Here is a 14541-nt window from a genome sequence, read left to right as displayed (position 1 = left end):
GGCAAGTCAGCGCCATAGTCGATGTAAACCACGTTTGCATTATGAGATCGCAATCGCTGTCGAGAGTATAGACGCTGTTTACCCATTCACCGAGCGGGGACAACGCGAGTGAATAGAAATACGGAATTCGAAGACTCAATTGTCGTAGAAATCGGACATTGTACTGCTTTGTAAGACAATGATGTAGGCCGCCGACATGCAGACAGTCGTTGTCTGTCACTTGTAACATTGTAGTCACTCCATGAAGCTTTGAAGTGCTTAGATTTGACTGCTTTCGCTACTGCTTGTGATTGAAACATCTTTCTATTGTCTAAATATATAAAAGGAAAATGTGACTGACTGATCTATCAACGCACAGCTAAAACTGCTGGGCGGATCGGGCTAAAATTTGGCATGCAGATAGCTATTATGACGAAGGCGTCCGCTAAGAAAGGATTTTTGAAAATTCAACCCGCAAGGGGGTGAAATAGGGGTTTGAAATTTGTGTAGTCCACGCGGACGAAATCGCGAGCATAAGCTAGTAATACATATATTATAACATATAACATACTAGCTGATGCCCGCGACTTCGTACGCGTGGATTTAGGTTTTTAAAAATCCTGTGGGAACTCTTAAATTTTCTGGGATAAAAAGTAGTCTATGTCCTTCCTGGGTTGCAAGCTAGCTCTGTACCAAATTTCGTCAAAATCGGTTGAACGGTTACGGCCGTAAAAAGCTAGCAGACAGACAGACAGACAGACACACTTTCGCATTTATAATATTAGTATGGATTCATCATAGTTGTTTCTTATAATTTATAGACTAGCGCTTGGCTGCAATCAGTCCTGTGGGGTGATTCTCTAACTCAGTGTCTAACACTGAACGATAGCCACAGAGCTCATTTTTTAATCCGTTGAAGGTTTTCTACGAAAAATATTTTACTACCACCCAGTGAAGCAGCAATGTAGAACCAACCAACCTCGGTGGCTATCATTCTGTGTTAGACACTGAGTTAGCGAATCACCTAGCTGGTGGCAAGTGATGATGGAGCCTAAGATGGAGCGCGCTTGCCTAGAAGATGCCTATTCATTCTCGACTCTTGACTGTACGCTTTGCTTGTAGTAGCTATTACTAGCAATTACTATTCGAGCCTGTTCTATAGAATAACAAGACTTAAGTTACAGTGGTCGAAGAATAAATTCTGGGCCTGAGCTAAAACTAGTTATATTTTCACTTTACCTTATACGCGGTCTTGCTTTATGAAATTATCGTTTAGGATTTCCCAACCTGTGCCTCTAAACATCTTAACTTTATTATTTTCCTTTTATTTTTACCCGACTACGGCAAAGCCAAAAGGAATTACATAAGAGTTAACTATTATCGTCATATCAAATCTGTAACCGGATGTCCTTACTTAACTTTACAGCCTACTTAAACAGCTCACACTATCTTTTTGGCAAGTTGTACCTGCATGTACAAGATGACATTGCTTTTAGCGAGTCAATGTCGATAAAGGACATGGTACAGGAAAAACGGCGTAAACCGACGACAGAATAACAAAATGTCGGAAGCACGCCTCGACGTGAATCACAATTGGACTTTGTTGGACAAGTGGGTTAGTAAATTTCCCCGACTTGTTTTTTTTTTTTTTTTAAGAATATTAGCCATATTAAATGACTAATATTCCCCTTTCCTCTCCAATGAAGCGTCAGGCTTGTGCTAGGAGTAGGAGTACGACAATAGTGCCACGGGCGGGGTTTGAACCGTCGACAGTCCACTCCTATACCGGTTGAGCTATTGAGGCTCTAAATCTATTTACCTGCTACATCTAAATATATAAAAGGAAAAGCTGACTGAGTGATCTATCAACGCATAGCTTAAACTAGACGGTTCGGACTGAAAGGCATACAGATAGATATTATAATGAAGACAGGATTTTTGAAAATTCAACCACTAAGAGGGTAAAATAGGAGTTTGAAAATTGTGTAGTCCACGCGGACGAAGTCGCGGGCATAAATTAGTCTAAATATAGAAAAGAAAAGGTGACTGACTGACTGGTCTATCAACGCACAGCTCAAACTACTGGACCGATGGGGCTGTTTAGCATGCAGATAGCTATTATGACGTAGGCATCCGCTAAGAAAGAATTTTTGAAAATTCAATTTCTAGTGGAGTAAAATAGAGGTTTGAAATTTATGTAATCGACGTGGCATAAACTAGTAAATTATACAAATTTATTCAGTAACTAGCTGATTTAGGTTTTCAAAAATCCCGTGAGAGTTCTTTGATTTTCCGGGATAAAAAGTAGCCTATGTCACAGGTTTTTATCTATAGGTAAGGTACCCATGCAAAAATCACGTCAATCCGTTGCACCGTTACGACGTGATTGAAGGACAAACCAACAAACAAACACACTTTCGCATTTATAATAAGGGTACTGATTGCCACGACATGAATTACTTACACCAAATACAGAACAGGCGGTAGAGTCTATAGTTACATACAGACTTGACGGTTCTAAAGAGCCTGAAAAGTAGAGGTTTCTTTAAACTTCGGTTAAAGAAGATACGAAATCATACTATTCGATATTCGCTAGTTTTTTTTTTAAAGAATATTAGCCATGTTTAATGACTAATATTCCCCTTTCCTCTCCAACTAAGCGTAAAGCTTGTGCTAGGAGTAGGTACGACAATAGTGCAACGGGCGGGGTTTGAACCGTCGACCTTTCGGTTTTCAGTCCACTCCTTTACCGGTTGAGCTATTGAGGCTATAAATATATAAATAAATAAATAAGCCTACCTCTAAATTTTTTTTTGTTGATATATTTGGTATATATATACATATTTTTTTATTTAATCTTTTTTTTTTCTTTCTTTTTTTTCAAATTGTTAATACCTTTTTTTTTTGTTTAATATTGCTTATAAGGTATATCTAGCTCTAATAATTCAGAGGTCATCCCAAACGCGGGCAAAGGCCTCCCCCTTTTTCTTCCAGGTATCCCTGTTAGCGACCAGACGCGTCCAGAGCGCACCAAGGCCATCAAATTCCTCCTGGAGGAGGCAATAAATATAGTTGATAATAAATAATGGACACTAGAGGAAAAAGTGGCCAAAGGTCACACTTTTCTTGACGATGAAACTAAAAACATTGAAAACCCGTTCCACGCCACAGAATTTGCCCAATTGACGCAACCGGTGATACAAGTATAGGTCTCATGCTTACAAGGTCACACCACAACACTGCGTCAGAGAGGTGGTCACCACTAATTATATTCATTTACAAAAATAATGTTATTCAAAGTGAAGGAAAAAAACCTTTACAATAATATCTGTAAAATGTCCACGGATTAACTTACGGCATTCAAAATAGTTTCGCATTGCACCAAGTAAAACAAGACATGGAAATAACACATCTAACAGCCGTACTCAGAGTCGCTAATAGAGATTGAGTTAAAACGAGACAGATTTATGCGAGAGATTTATAGCTCTGTCTCGTTTTAACTAAACTTAAGTAACGATTAAGCGACTCTGAGTACCTACGGCTGTAAATATATAAAAGGGAAAGTGTCTGACTGACTGACTGATCTATCAACGTATAGCTCAAACTGCTAGACGGATCAGGCTGAAATTTGGCATGCCGGTAGCTATTATGACGTAGGCATCAGCTAAGAAAGGGATTTTGAAAATTCCACCCCTATGGGGTGAAATAGGAGTTTGAAATTTTTGTAGTCCACGCGGACGAAGTCGCGAGCATAAGCTAGTTAATTATAAGAAGATGTTGCACTCAATACAATTTTTTTTAACATCAGGCGGGTCACCTGATGTTGAGTGATTATCGCCGCCCATGCACATCTGCAGCATCAGAGGAACCGCCTATGCGTTACCGGTCTTTTAGGAATTTGTTGATCCGCCCCTTGAATAACCCCATGTTGTAATCTAATGGGAACACCGCCGAAGGGAGTTGATTCTTCAGTTTGCATGTGCGTGGAAAAAAGGATCTGGCTGCTGGCACAACGGGCGGTCGAAGTGCACCAGGCACCCAGGTGGTGAGAGTGAAATTACTTGCGGTGGCGTGCGGTGCAGTTGTAGAAAAAGGAGGGTGGAATGAGGCCATACAAGTCTTCAGAGCACTCCCCATTATAAAGGCGATAGAACACGCAAAAAGAGCTTACGTCTCTGCGTCTCTGTACAACGATTTGTTATCTGAGGAAGACGTTTTTCAGCTCTCTTTCCCTAAATATAAGCTAAGCGTAAAAGATGTTCTAACAAAAATTGAATAGGTTTTAAGTTACTCCGTTTTGGTTTTTGAAATTTTTGTTAGTAAGTTATGTGCTTATCTTATAATTTTTAATTCACTTATCAATGTAGCGGCTATTGCTATACACAGCGTTTTTGTACCATTTAAAAAATATAAGTGTAAGAATATTCGATATCCACGTCTCCACAAATCACGCCACGAGTAATAAATCGATTATTTATTAATGTAGCATTTGGCAAACGCACGCAAAACCGTAATCTCGGCAATAAATCGAGGAGAACGTAATGTTTTCACGAATAATAATATCGATTCGACGTACGCAAACTTGAACTTATGTTACGCTGGCCACACACGGTCAAGTTTACTGTCAAGTTTGCAGCGGGCTTGAAGTGGCGTCCAGTAAACTTGACGGTGTATGGCTATCAGTCGACTGGACGCTTCAAGTCCGCTGCAAACTTGATGGTGTATGACCAGTGTTACAGCTAAAAATAAGTCTTCAGACGCCTGCGCATGTTCAGGAACATAATATTATGTATGAGAGCATAAAAACGGAAAGTCAAATAAAGGTGAACACTGAACTAAAATTACTTACTGTAAGATTGGTACTGATTCTGAGCACAACTAAATTTTAGAGCATTCACATCCTCTTTTTACTAATGTAATATGAAAAGGACAGACATAGTTTGACAGTGTGGCTAATTCCTTTGTACACAATCTCTAAATTAAACTAAAATGGCACGTCTAAATCTATTGCTATCCCTTTCAAAATGTTGCTTGCGGAAAAGAATAGCACTAGATTTAGACATGACGTTAATTTAGTTTAGTTTAGAGATTGTGTACAAGAGAATCCTCATTTTTAAGTTTAATTTAGAGCCGTCAAACCTCGTGACTTAAGCTGCCAGTCGCGAGCGTATCGTTTAAATTTGTAGCGTGCAATAAAATTTAGAGTCTTTAAATGTAAAGTCAAGAAGTAAAGTAGAGTCTTTGAATTCATGTTCCGTCCTTTTTTAACAATATTAAAAAGAAGAGGATGCAGATACTCTAAATTTAGTTTAGCGAAAAACAACAAAATCAGCGTCAGTGTTTAATAATATAAAAGTAAGAGTTTCGAAACTTTTGTACATAAAGAAAGGTGACTAAAGATTATTCGGCTATTACATTATTTTCCTACTCATGTTTTCTATAATAATAATTATTGTAGTTACCTACTTAAATGAATTTATATCTTGGAATGAAAGTAATTCTGGAATTTTTAACATGTAATCACTAACCGACCTTTTAATTATCTCTAGTAAACAGATCCGTTTAAAAAAATCTAGGAGGAATTGTCATATTTTCAGTCCGATATTTCACCGATAAAATTACACAGTTTCATCTTATGATCTAGGCATGAGCAATTAAGACAATCAAATCTTCTATTAGACGTAGTAAACTTTAAGTCTAAATCTAGGAATCATGTCCAGTTGACATTGTATAGTATACCGCACTAGTTATGAAAGTTACATATTTTCACCTTATGACCTAAGCATGGACAATTAAAACATCTCTTACTAGATATGAGTGATCAAAGTAAACAAACTACTAACCTTCTTGTAGAGCTTAATCCACGTGAGGTCGCCCTTGGAGTCGGTGTACTGGAGGCCGAAGAACCAGACCTCGCGCAGGCCGATGGTCTTCACCACCTGGTCGAAGAGTTGCTTGCCCGTGGTGGTCTGCTGGATCGCGAACTCCAGCTCCGCGTCCATCGTCGTCACCCGGACGTTCATCTGTAATTGACATTACAATTTATTAGTAGGTACACTGGCCGCGTGCTCAATGGGACTTCCCACCATCCCCTATTTCAAAAATCCTTCCTTTAGTGCTCACTTACGTTATATAAGGATTTCCTGTGCGAAATTTCATGTTTCTAGATCTACCGGTTTATACTGTGTTATCTGTCAGTTAGTCAGTCAGTGGTAATTTCGTTATGCAGATATTTCGAAACTATAGTTAGTGATTGACTAACTAGAAACGTAGGCCCCCCACTAAGAAAGGATTTTTCGAAATTACAGCCGAGTGAAACCGGATTTTTCACACCCAGGTTTACACCCGAGGGAAGCTAGTTTTTTACTTTGAGATTAATTAAATAATTAATTTATTTATAATAAAGAATATTAGCCATCTTAAATGAATAATATTCCCCTTTCCTCTCCAACTAAGCGTCAAGCTTGTGCTAGGAGTAGGTGCGACAATTATAGTGCAACGGGCAGGGTTTGAACCGTCGCGTCGACACCTCGTCGTCCACCACATTGTGGGGTTTTCAGCCCACTCCTTTATTGGTTGAGCTATTGAGGCTCTTGAACAATTAATGCACTAGTCTACAGCTTTCAGGAAATATAAGATTTAATGAGGTAAAATAATATAAGACATCTGTGTTACGAGGTTTTTTGGGTATAATGTATGTGTTTAACGCGTACTTTCGTATTTGAATATAATAATATTATGTACATAGTAAAGATACTGTATAAGTATTTCCTCACAGCAGTTTTACGGAAACTACAAAATATAGCTGGAACTTTCACTATAATATAAAGGTAAAAACTTAGCAACTAAAATGAGCCATATTTTAATTAATACCATGTAGGGGAGATAGAGAGTTGTGAATAAATTTACAATTTAGCCATAAAGGCTGTTTTGAAACACAGAAATCGTAACTTCGAACTATTTACACTAATTAGAGCTGATTATCGCTAAGAATGCACAATTACAGACATAAAATACGCAAGATAAGCGCAATAAAATAAGTTAAAATACAACTTTTACATTACTAAGTACGTACAGAAAACTACTAACATACAGCACACCTAATAACAAGTAGGTACACCTCGAAACTATTAGGAAAATTCTTCATAGCGTTTAAACTATCGTGAGTGATTTTCATTATAAATATAGGTTCTTCCCAGTCCAGTGTTCCAGCTATACCCACTTATTTAGTCGACGTAAGCCCGACTAGTTCCGAACCCATCCGGGATCCTTTTTAGGGTTCCGTACCTCAAAAGAAAAAACGGAACCCTTTTAGGATTATGATACTAGCTGACCCGGCGAACTTCGTACCGCCTAACAGTCGATTCTTTAATTTTTTTTAATACCTATTCTGCTATTCGGGACACCGCGCCGGGTCAGCTAGTAAGATGAAAAAAGAAAAAAAAAATTGTTTTGCCTTCCCGGAACCCCTCCACTAACACTAAAATTTTATGGTATGGTATTAAAGTTCAATTGACTTATTACGAATTAGTATTATTACGAATCTTTGGTATGGGAGAATTTAGAAGTGTTGTTTTTAGACTTTTTCAGGCAATTTTTTAAATTTTTCTCTCCGTAAGAACCATCATCATACTTCAAGGAATATTATAAAAAAAGAATTAGCGAAATCGGTTCAGCTGTTCTCGAGATTTGCGCTTAGCAACACATTCAGCGATTCATTATTATATAATAGAGATTTCCTTATGAATTGACCCGTACATAACTATTTCAACACACTTCAAAAACATCCAAATATTAAAATAATTAAGACGAGAAACAGAAATAAACTTGAAAAGGGAGAATCCGTTCAGAAATAGATGCAATTTGTTTTGTATCTATATTTACACTGAGACTTCTGCCAAACGGATGTGATCTTCCGGGCGACGATTGTGTCATTTGTTATATTTTACAAACCTCGCTTCTACTACCGATTCATGAATTAAAAACTAATGTTAGCAATGTTTTCGGGTTATTTACTAATTTGTGAGTAGCTCACGTTTAACTCATTATTTTGACTAATTTCTTAAACTGGACACTTTCAAGTAAAGATTTGTATATATAAGCCTGTGAAGATGATACTGCTAGGGGCTCAATTTGAATGCCATAAGTCTACATTGTCGCATTAGTGTACAAATTGTCAAAAGCAAAAACCAAAATGAATTTGAATTTCGCGGGCAGACGGTGTCTTCCACCTTAAGACATGCACTTATAATAATATTATTGTTTCCTTTTCTCGCAATCGAAATGAAAGGCAGAGTGTATAACTCGGTCATAAAGCCCATTTTATGCCCTTGTTGTACAATCTACTATTATGCGTTCGATAGTCATATTGTTTTTATCTTTGAGAACCCTGCAAGTTGGTTTTCATTATGAAACAGCAGCAAAGTTTAATTTCTCACTCCACAGAAACAAACCGGCTGTGATCATCGATATTCGGGAATATGTTTTTCAATATACAAAAGTACTTATGATTCTTATGAAAGTTCGGTTCGGTCGGTTACCTCTGATAGTGATAACGTATCTTATCAAAGCGTGTAATATGTATTTGGAAATTGATTTCGTTCTAATGTTCTAATCTAGTTTTAGACGCCATATTAGCTAATAACGTTCTCCTTGATATGAATTTTAGGTTCCGTTACTTCTGTCATATCACTGAAGGAGGCCGCGGAGCGGGAACGAGAGCTGGACGCCGACGCCCACCCGCTCCGCAGAAGAAGACAGGGGAGGAGAAGGAGACAGTATGCTCACCTTCTACTGCCCTAGATATTGGGAGTAAACTTGTGCCGGCCCAACGCCTGGACGTCTCAGTCGCATCCGATATCCGGGATCCTGAGACGTCTTATACTTGACGCGGACGGCACCGCTGGGTTTTTTTTAGTGGGTATGCTGATGGCGGTTAAAAAAAACCGCGAGTGAGTCCCACATACCCGCCCTTGTGCGGCATGCCTAATAGCATTTTTACCAGCGGAAAAAAAAAAAAAAAAGGTTCCGTTACTTAAATCAATACCATCTAAAGCTATACAAAGTCAAAATTGCGTGGCCTATTCTAATTTTTTTTTTATCCATACTTGTGAAATATATATAACCGACAGGATGGCATTAACCAGTCGCTTCAGTACTGAGTGAACATACATAATTATCACAAATTTCGTCACTGGCAGCAATCGAACCGTGGCCTAGCGGTCAGAGCGTCGGGCGCGATCCCAGGAGACGCAATTTCGAATCCTGTCGGTTCCGCAATTTTTGATATGTAGATATTTAAAATTATTTACAACTAGCTGCCCCGGCGAACTTCGTACCGCCTAACAGTAGATTCTTTTTCAGGATTTTTTTTAAATTTTTCTCTCCGTAAGAATCATCCGCGTACTTCAAGGAATATGTATTATGAAAAAAGAACTAGCGAAATCGGTTCAGCTGTTCTCGAGATTTGCGATCGGCAACACATTTAGCGATTCATTTTTATATACTATAGAGATATTTTTGCATCTCGGTTTGCATTTTGATTGAAGCTCATTTTGTTTTCGCTCAAAACTATTCCTAGTATAGTGTAGTTAGAGGTTAGTTTATAATCATCATGCGATCGTAAATCTGGGAACAATAGTATCGTGTAAGATATTATCAGTTAACAATGCGCCTTCGCGTTCATTCATCGTTATGTTTGGAGGTCGGCGTCGAGCCATGATTCAACAATCTTCCCCCATTATTAGCTGCATTAGTTACTATTACGACCCACATCGAATTGCATCTACAGACTTGTCAACTTTTTTTCTAAATAGGCATGCGCTGACTGCTATCATACAGAAGTATGAATGAATGAATGAATTATGCTTTATTCTGCAGTACTATAAAAAAACCGGCCAAGTGCGAGTCAGACTCGCGCAAGGTTCCGTATTTCAATCGTACTTTTTCGACATTTTGCACGATAAATCAAAAACTATTATGCATAAAAATAAATAAAAATCTGTTTTAGAATGTTTAAATGATGATACCCCTTTCATATGATACCCCACTTGATATAGTCATTCTATTTCAAAAGTTGAAAATACTAATTTTTTTTTTTTCGTGATATGACCACAAATTCACGGTTTTCAGATTTTCCCCCTAATGTCTGCTATAAGACATACCTACCTGCCAAATTTCATGATTCTAGGTCAACGGGAAGTAGGTAGCCTGTAGGTTTCTTGACAGACAGACAACAGAGTGATTCTATAAGGAAATTACTAAATAATTTTAAATACATATCAAAAATTGCGTGACCGGCAGGAATCGAACCTGCATCTTCTGGGTTCGCGCCCGATGCCTTGACCATTCGGCCACGGTCTCGCTTACTGCCAGTGACGAAATTGGTGATATGTATGTTAACTCAGTACTGAAGCGACTGTTTAAAATTATTTAGTAATTTCCTTGAAGTGTAGGTAAACACTAAAAAATTATAAAAATATAGATTCTATAAGGGTTCCGTTTTTCCTTTTGAGGTACGGAAAAAGTGGCTACTGATCAATTACTTAGTCACCAGTAACGTATTGACATTTGATAGCCAACTTGTTGGCAGATCTGTCGAGGGCTTTAGTCGCATCATTTATGACCCGCATCAAATAAATCGGAATCGATCCTTGATCAATTCACTTTACAATTTAGTGAATCACTTGTGTGACCTCGCCTGCTCCCGCGCACAATCACGGTCTGCTTATTATTCAAAACCAAATTTGAGTTTATCATTATGCATTAATTTTGCAAAGGGGTTGCCAAAATGAGTCACTTGGTTATTCATGAAAAAGTAAAGCTGAAAAACTACACCTCTTACAAATACTACTACGTACGAATAGTTCATTGCTTAATCTAAATACTTCTAAATCTAAATATATAAAAGGAAAAGGTGACTGACTGACTGACTGATCTATCAACACACAGCTCAAACTACTGGACGGATCAGGCTTAAATTTGGCATGCAGGTAGCTATTATGACGTAGACATCCGCTAAGAAAGGATTTTTGAAAATTCAACACCTAAGGGCTGAAATAGGGGTTGGAAATTTGTGTAGTCACCAGCTCACCGACTTTCAAAAATTCCACTCGAGCGAAGCCGGGGTAGGTCAGCTAGCTTGATAATATGTTTTATTTGCTCTAGAACTCAACAGATTTATGTAAATTTTTACTTTGCGTATCTTCGTTGTTCCTATAACTGCCATATTGGATTTCTCACCAACATTCCTTTGATAAGACCGGTTTATTGTAATAAAAAAATAATATTGAAAAGAAAATCTATTTCAATGCGAGAAAATAAATCCAATTCCGTAAAAGAATAATGGCGTGACTTGGACTTGAAGTAAATTTTATTAAATGTTTAGCCTGCTGACATGATTTTGAAAAATATATAAACTACTAGCTGAACCGCCCCGGCTTCGCTCGGATGGAGTTTAGAAAATTGAGGGGGAGGTTGAATTAAATTTTTCTCTCCGTAAGAACCTTCCTCGTACTTCAAGGAATATTATAAAAGCGAAAAAGAATTAGCGAAATCGGTTCAGCGGTTCTCGAGATTTGCGATGACCAACACATTTGGTGATTCATTTTTATATTATAGATAGACTAGCTGATGCCCGCGACTTCGTTCGCGTGGATTTAGGTTTTTAAAAATCCCGTGGGAACTCGTTGATTTTCCGAGATAAAAAGTAGCCTATGTCACTCTCCAGGACTTCGACTAAACCCATGCAAAAAATCACGTCAAGTCGTTGGTCCGTTGCGACGCGATTGAAGGACAAACCAACAAACAAACACTTTCGCATTTATAATATGGGTACCTGATGATGACAAATCTAGTTCTAGCGCCTTCAAGAAAGGAGAAATAGCAGGTAATCTTGAGCACAATGATTCAGCGAATGCAATGCAAGCTGAAGATAAGAGACCTAGCGACAATCTACAGACTTATCAGTGTAAACGTCGACGGATGTGTGCGCCAGGATTTAGCAATTTTCTGCATTACATTTACAAGTTACAACAGCGAATAGCGGATAGAATATGCGACACTGTTATCCAATTGTAATACCAAGAATGGTTGATAATCATTTTGTAATGATTATACAGTACTTGAAGTTTTATTCTTAAAAAATTAAAAATATTTACTTGAAAGTGTCTAGTTTAAGAAATTAGTCAAAATAATGACTAATTTGTGAGTAGCTCACCTCAAACTCATTATTTTGACTAATTTCTTAAACTGGACACTTTCAAGTGAAGATTTGTATATATAAGCCTGTGAAGATGATACTGCTAGGGGGCTCAATTTGAATGCCATAAGCCTACTTTGTCGTATTAGTTTACAAATTGCAAAAACCAAATTAAATTTGAATTTATCTGGCAGACCCGTATCTTGGGCCTTAAGGAAGAAATTTTGGATCATACCTAAAAATCATTTGACAATAATTAATGGCAAACTTATTTAAATGTAGTAGGTGCGTAGGTTATGTTAGCACTAAGCTCTCGCAGTAGTATGAGGAAATAAATTACAAAAAAATACTAATCTTACAGGTAAGATGTATCTGTGCATTGAAGGTCAGGCTATTAGAGATAAACATCTTCCAAGTACGCCTATTAGATAAATTATGGACATTTATAGCATCTCTGACAATGAAACTTATGCAATTTGTATGAGTAGGTAAAATATTTACGACAATTTTTGTAATAAACGTTAAATTTATACTCGGTAAATCACCTTGGTTAATTGCCTCATCAGGTGACAGACAAGCTATTTCATATTTGCGCAAAGGATCAGCCGGGTTGTTCAGCGCGGAATTGCAACTAGTAATCTTGCTACAAATCTACGTGAGCATGATTGTACGCTAATTAGATTAGCACTATTGCCATTGTTGTACTTTTAGTTTCAACGCAATGGACATTGGTAGAACCAGTGGTAGATTTTTTTTGACGATTCAAGAATATAAAATCTTTCTATTTCTATTGATAAGTCCTGAATCATATAACATCTTCAATCATTATCATCAGCCTGTGGACGTCCACTGTTGGACATAGGCCTTCCCTAAAAGCGCCAACACACCCGGTCCTCAGCCTTCCTCATCCAGCCACTTCCCGCCAGCCTCTTTATATCGTCGGCCCATCGAGCTGGAGGGTGTCCAACACTACGCTTTCTTAAACGTGGTCTCCACTCAAGGACTTTCCGGCTCCAACGGCCATCGCCTCTACGACAGGCATGACCTGCCCACTGTCACTTCAGCTTGCTAATAGTTTGGGCCATATCAGTGACCTTGGTTCTCCTGCGGATCTCCTCATTTCGGATCTTATCCCTCAAGGAAACTCCTAACCCTCTCCGTAGCTCGCTGAGCGACTTTGAACACCTTCAGTACCACAGAAGAAATATTGGATTATAATTTTAGCGGAACCTTTACTTTTACATATTCAAAAACTCTATATAACTCACCACTTCACTTGAATTTTTTTCATTTGTCGATACTAACGTCGATTTCCGACTTCTAAACCTACGGAACAAGAACTCGAACATCGCAGTTAAAATTAACTACAATTATTACTGTACTAGTAATTTTATCACTACGACGGCAAAAAGACGTGTCGACCTCACGAGAAGCCTTGGCTCAAATGTGTTATCGAAGTACATATCCCACTTTCGTGACTCAGGCCATGTAAACTGATCATGTATAAACAGATCCTGAGTAATTTAGTATACAAGATAAATCTACGACACCATTTACCTACTAAGCTGCCTTATGACATTTGTGCACTCATCCGTATTCGGTTCGTATCCGTGATTCTTCGAAGTGACCGGCAGGGTAAAGGCTGAAAGTTTCTCTGCGTATTGTCCCCAACACTGGGAGGAACGTTTGTTTGGATCATGGTGGCTTTGGGAAATAACAGGTAATAAAGGTGTAAAAAATCTGACGTCAGAGTACCTATAAAGTATCTTCTTTTATTTCCAGTGGTCGGTTAATAATGTATAGTATGCGTCAGGTTGAGATTGCAATCGGGGAGGGAACGCCTCGCACACCCGCATAGCCCTGCGCAAACCCAGAGCGGGCGAGCGCGGGAACCGCCTCATACCCCGATTGCCATGTCAATCTGTCGCAGACTATAGTAACAAATAGGTACAGTCGGTGTGTTTGAGCTGTGCACCCAAGTCTTGGCAAACAATAAAGATATGAGGGTGACATCATCGTATCTCGTGGCGTACTCGCTCCCGAGTTACAACGAGAATTATAATTTGTTGAAATTTCACTGAACTTGGTAGATAGTTCTATAAATTTTTTATAGATATGGGTACCTTTAATTTTAGAGTTGATGATCCGAAGCAAGATACAAGGCAAAAAGGAAGTGGGACGGAGTCTGGAGAAAACATCCTGGCTGATTTAGGACATTTGAGAGCCTCAATAGATCAACGGTTAAAGGTGCGGACTGAAATCTGAAAGATTGCCGGTTCAAATCCCACCCGTTGCACTATTGTCATACCTACTCCTAGCACAAACTTCACGCTTAATTAGAAGGGAAAGTTTTTATCGAAAAA

At 38.3% G+C, this 14541-nt stretch overlaps 1 protein-coding gene across 3 annotated transcripts in view; it reads right to left on the bottom strand.

Annotated features, from left to right (window-relative positions):
- Moe (moesin) overlaps nucleotides 1-14541 on the bottom strand; it is a 74899-nt gene that overhangs the window by 39345 nt on the left and 21013 nt on the right. For all 3 annotated transcript variants that reach the window (XM_034974342.2, XM_034974344.2, XM_034974343.2), the window contains one exon: nucleotides 5823-6002. In XM_034974342.2, coding sequence (XP_034830233.1) covers nucleotides 5823-6002 — 180 coding nt within the window. The remainder of the gene's footprint in view (nucleotides 1-5822; nucleotides 6003-14541) is intronic.

This window comes from Maniola hyperantus, chromosome 12 (genome assembly GCF_902806685.2).
Source record: "Maniola hyperantus chromosome 12, iAphHyp1.2, whole genome shotgun sequence".
NCBI classification, from domain to species: domain Eukaryota; kingdom Metazoa; phylum Arthropoda; class Insecta; order Lepidoptera; family Nymphalidae; genus Maniola; species Maniola hyperantus.
This window is presented reverse-complemented; position numbering and strand designations above follow the sequence as displayed.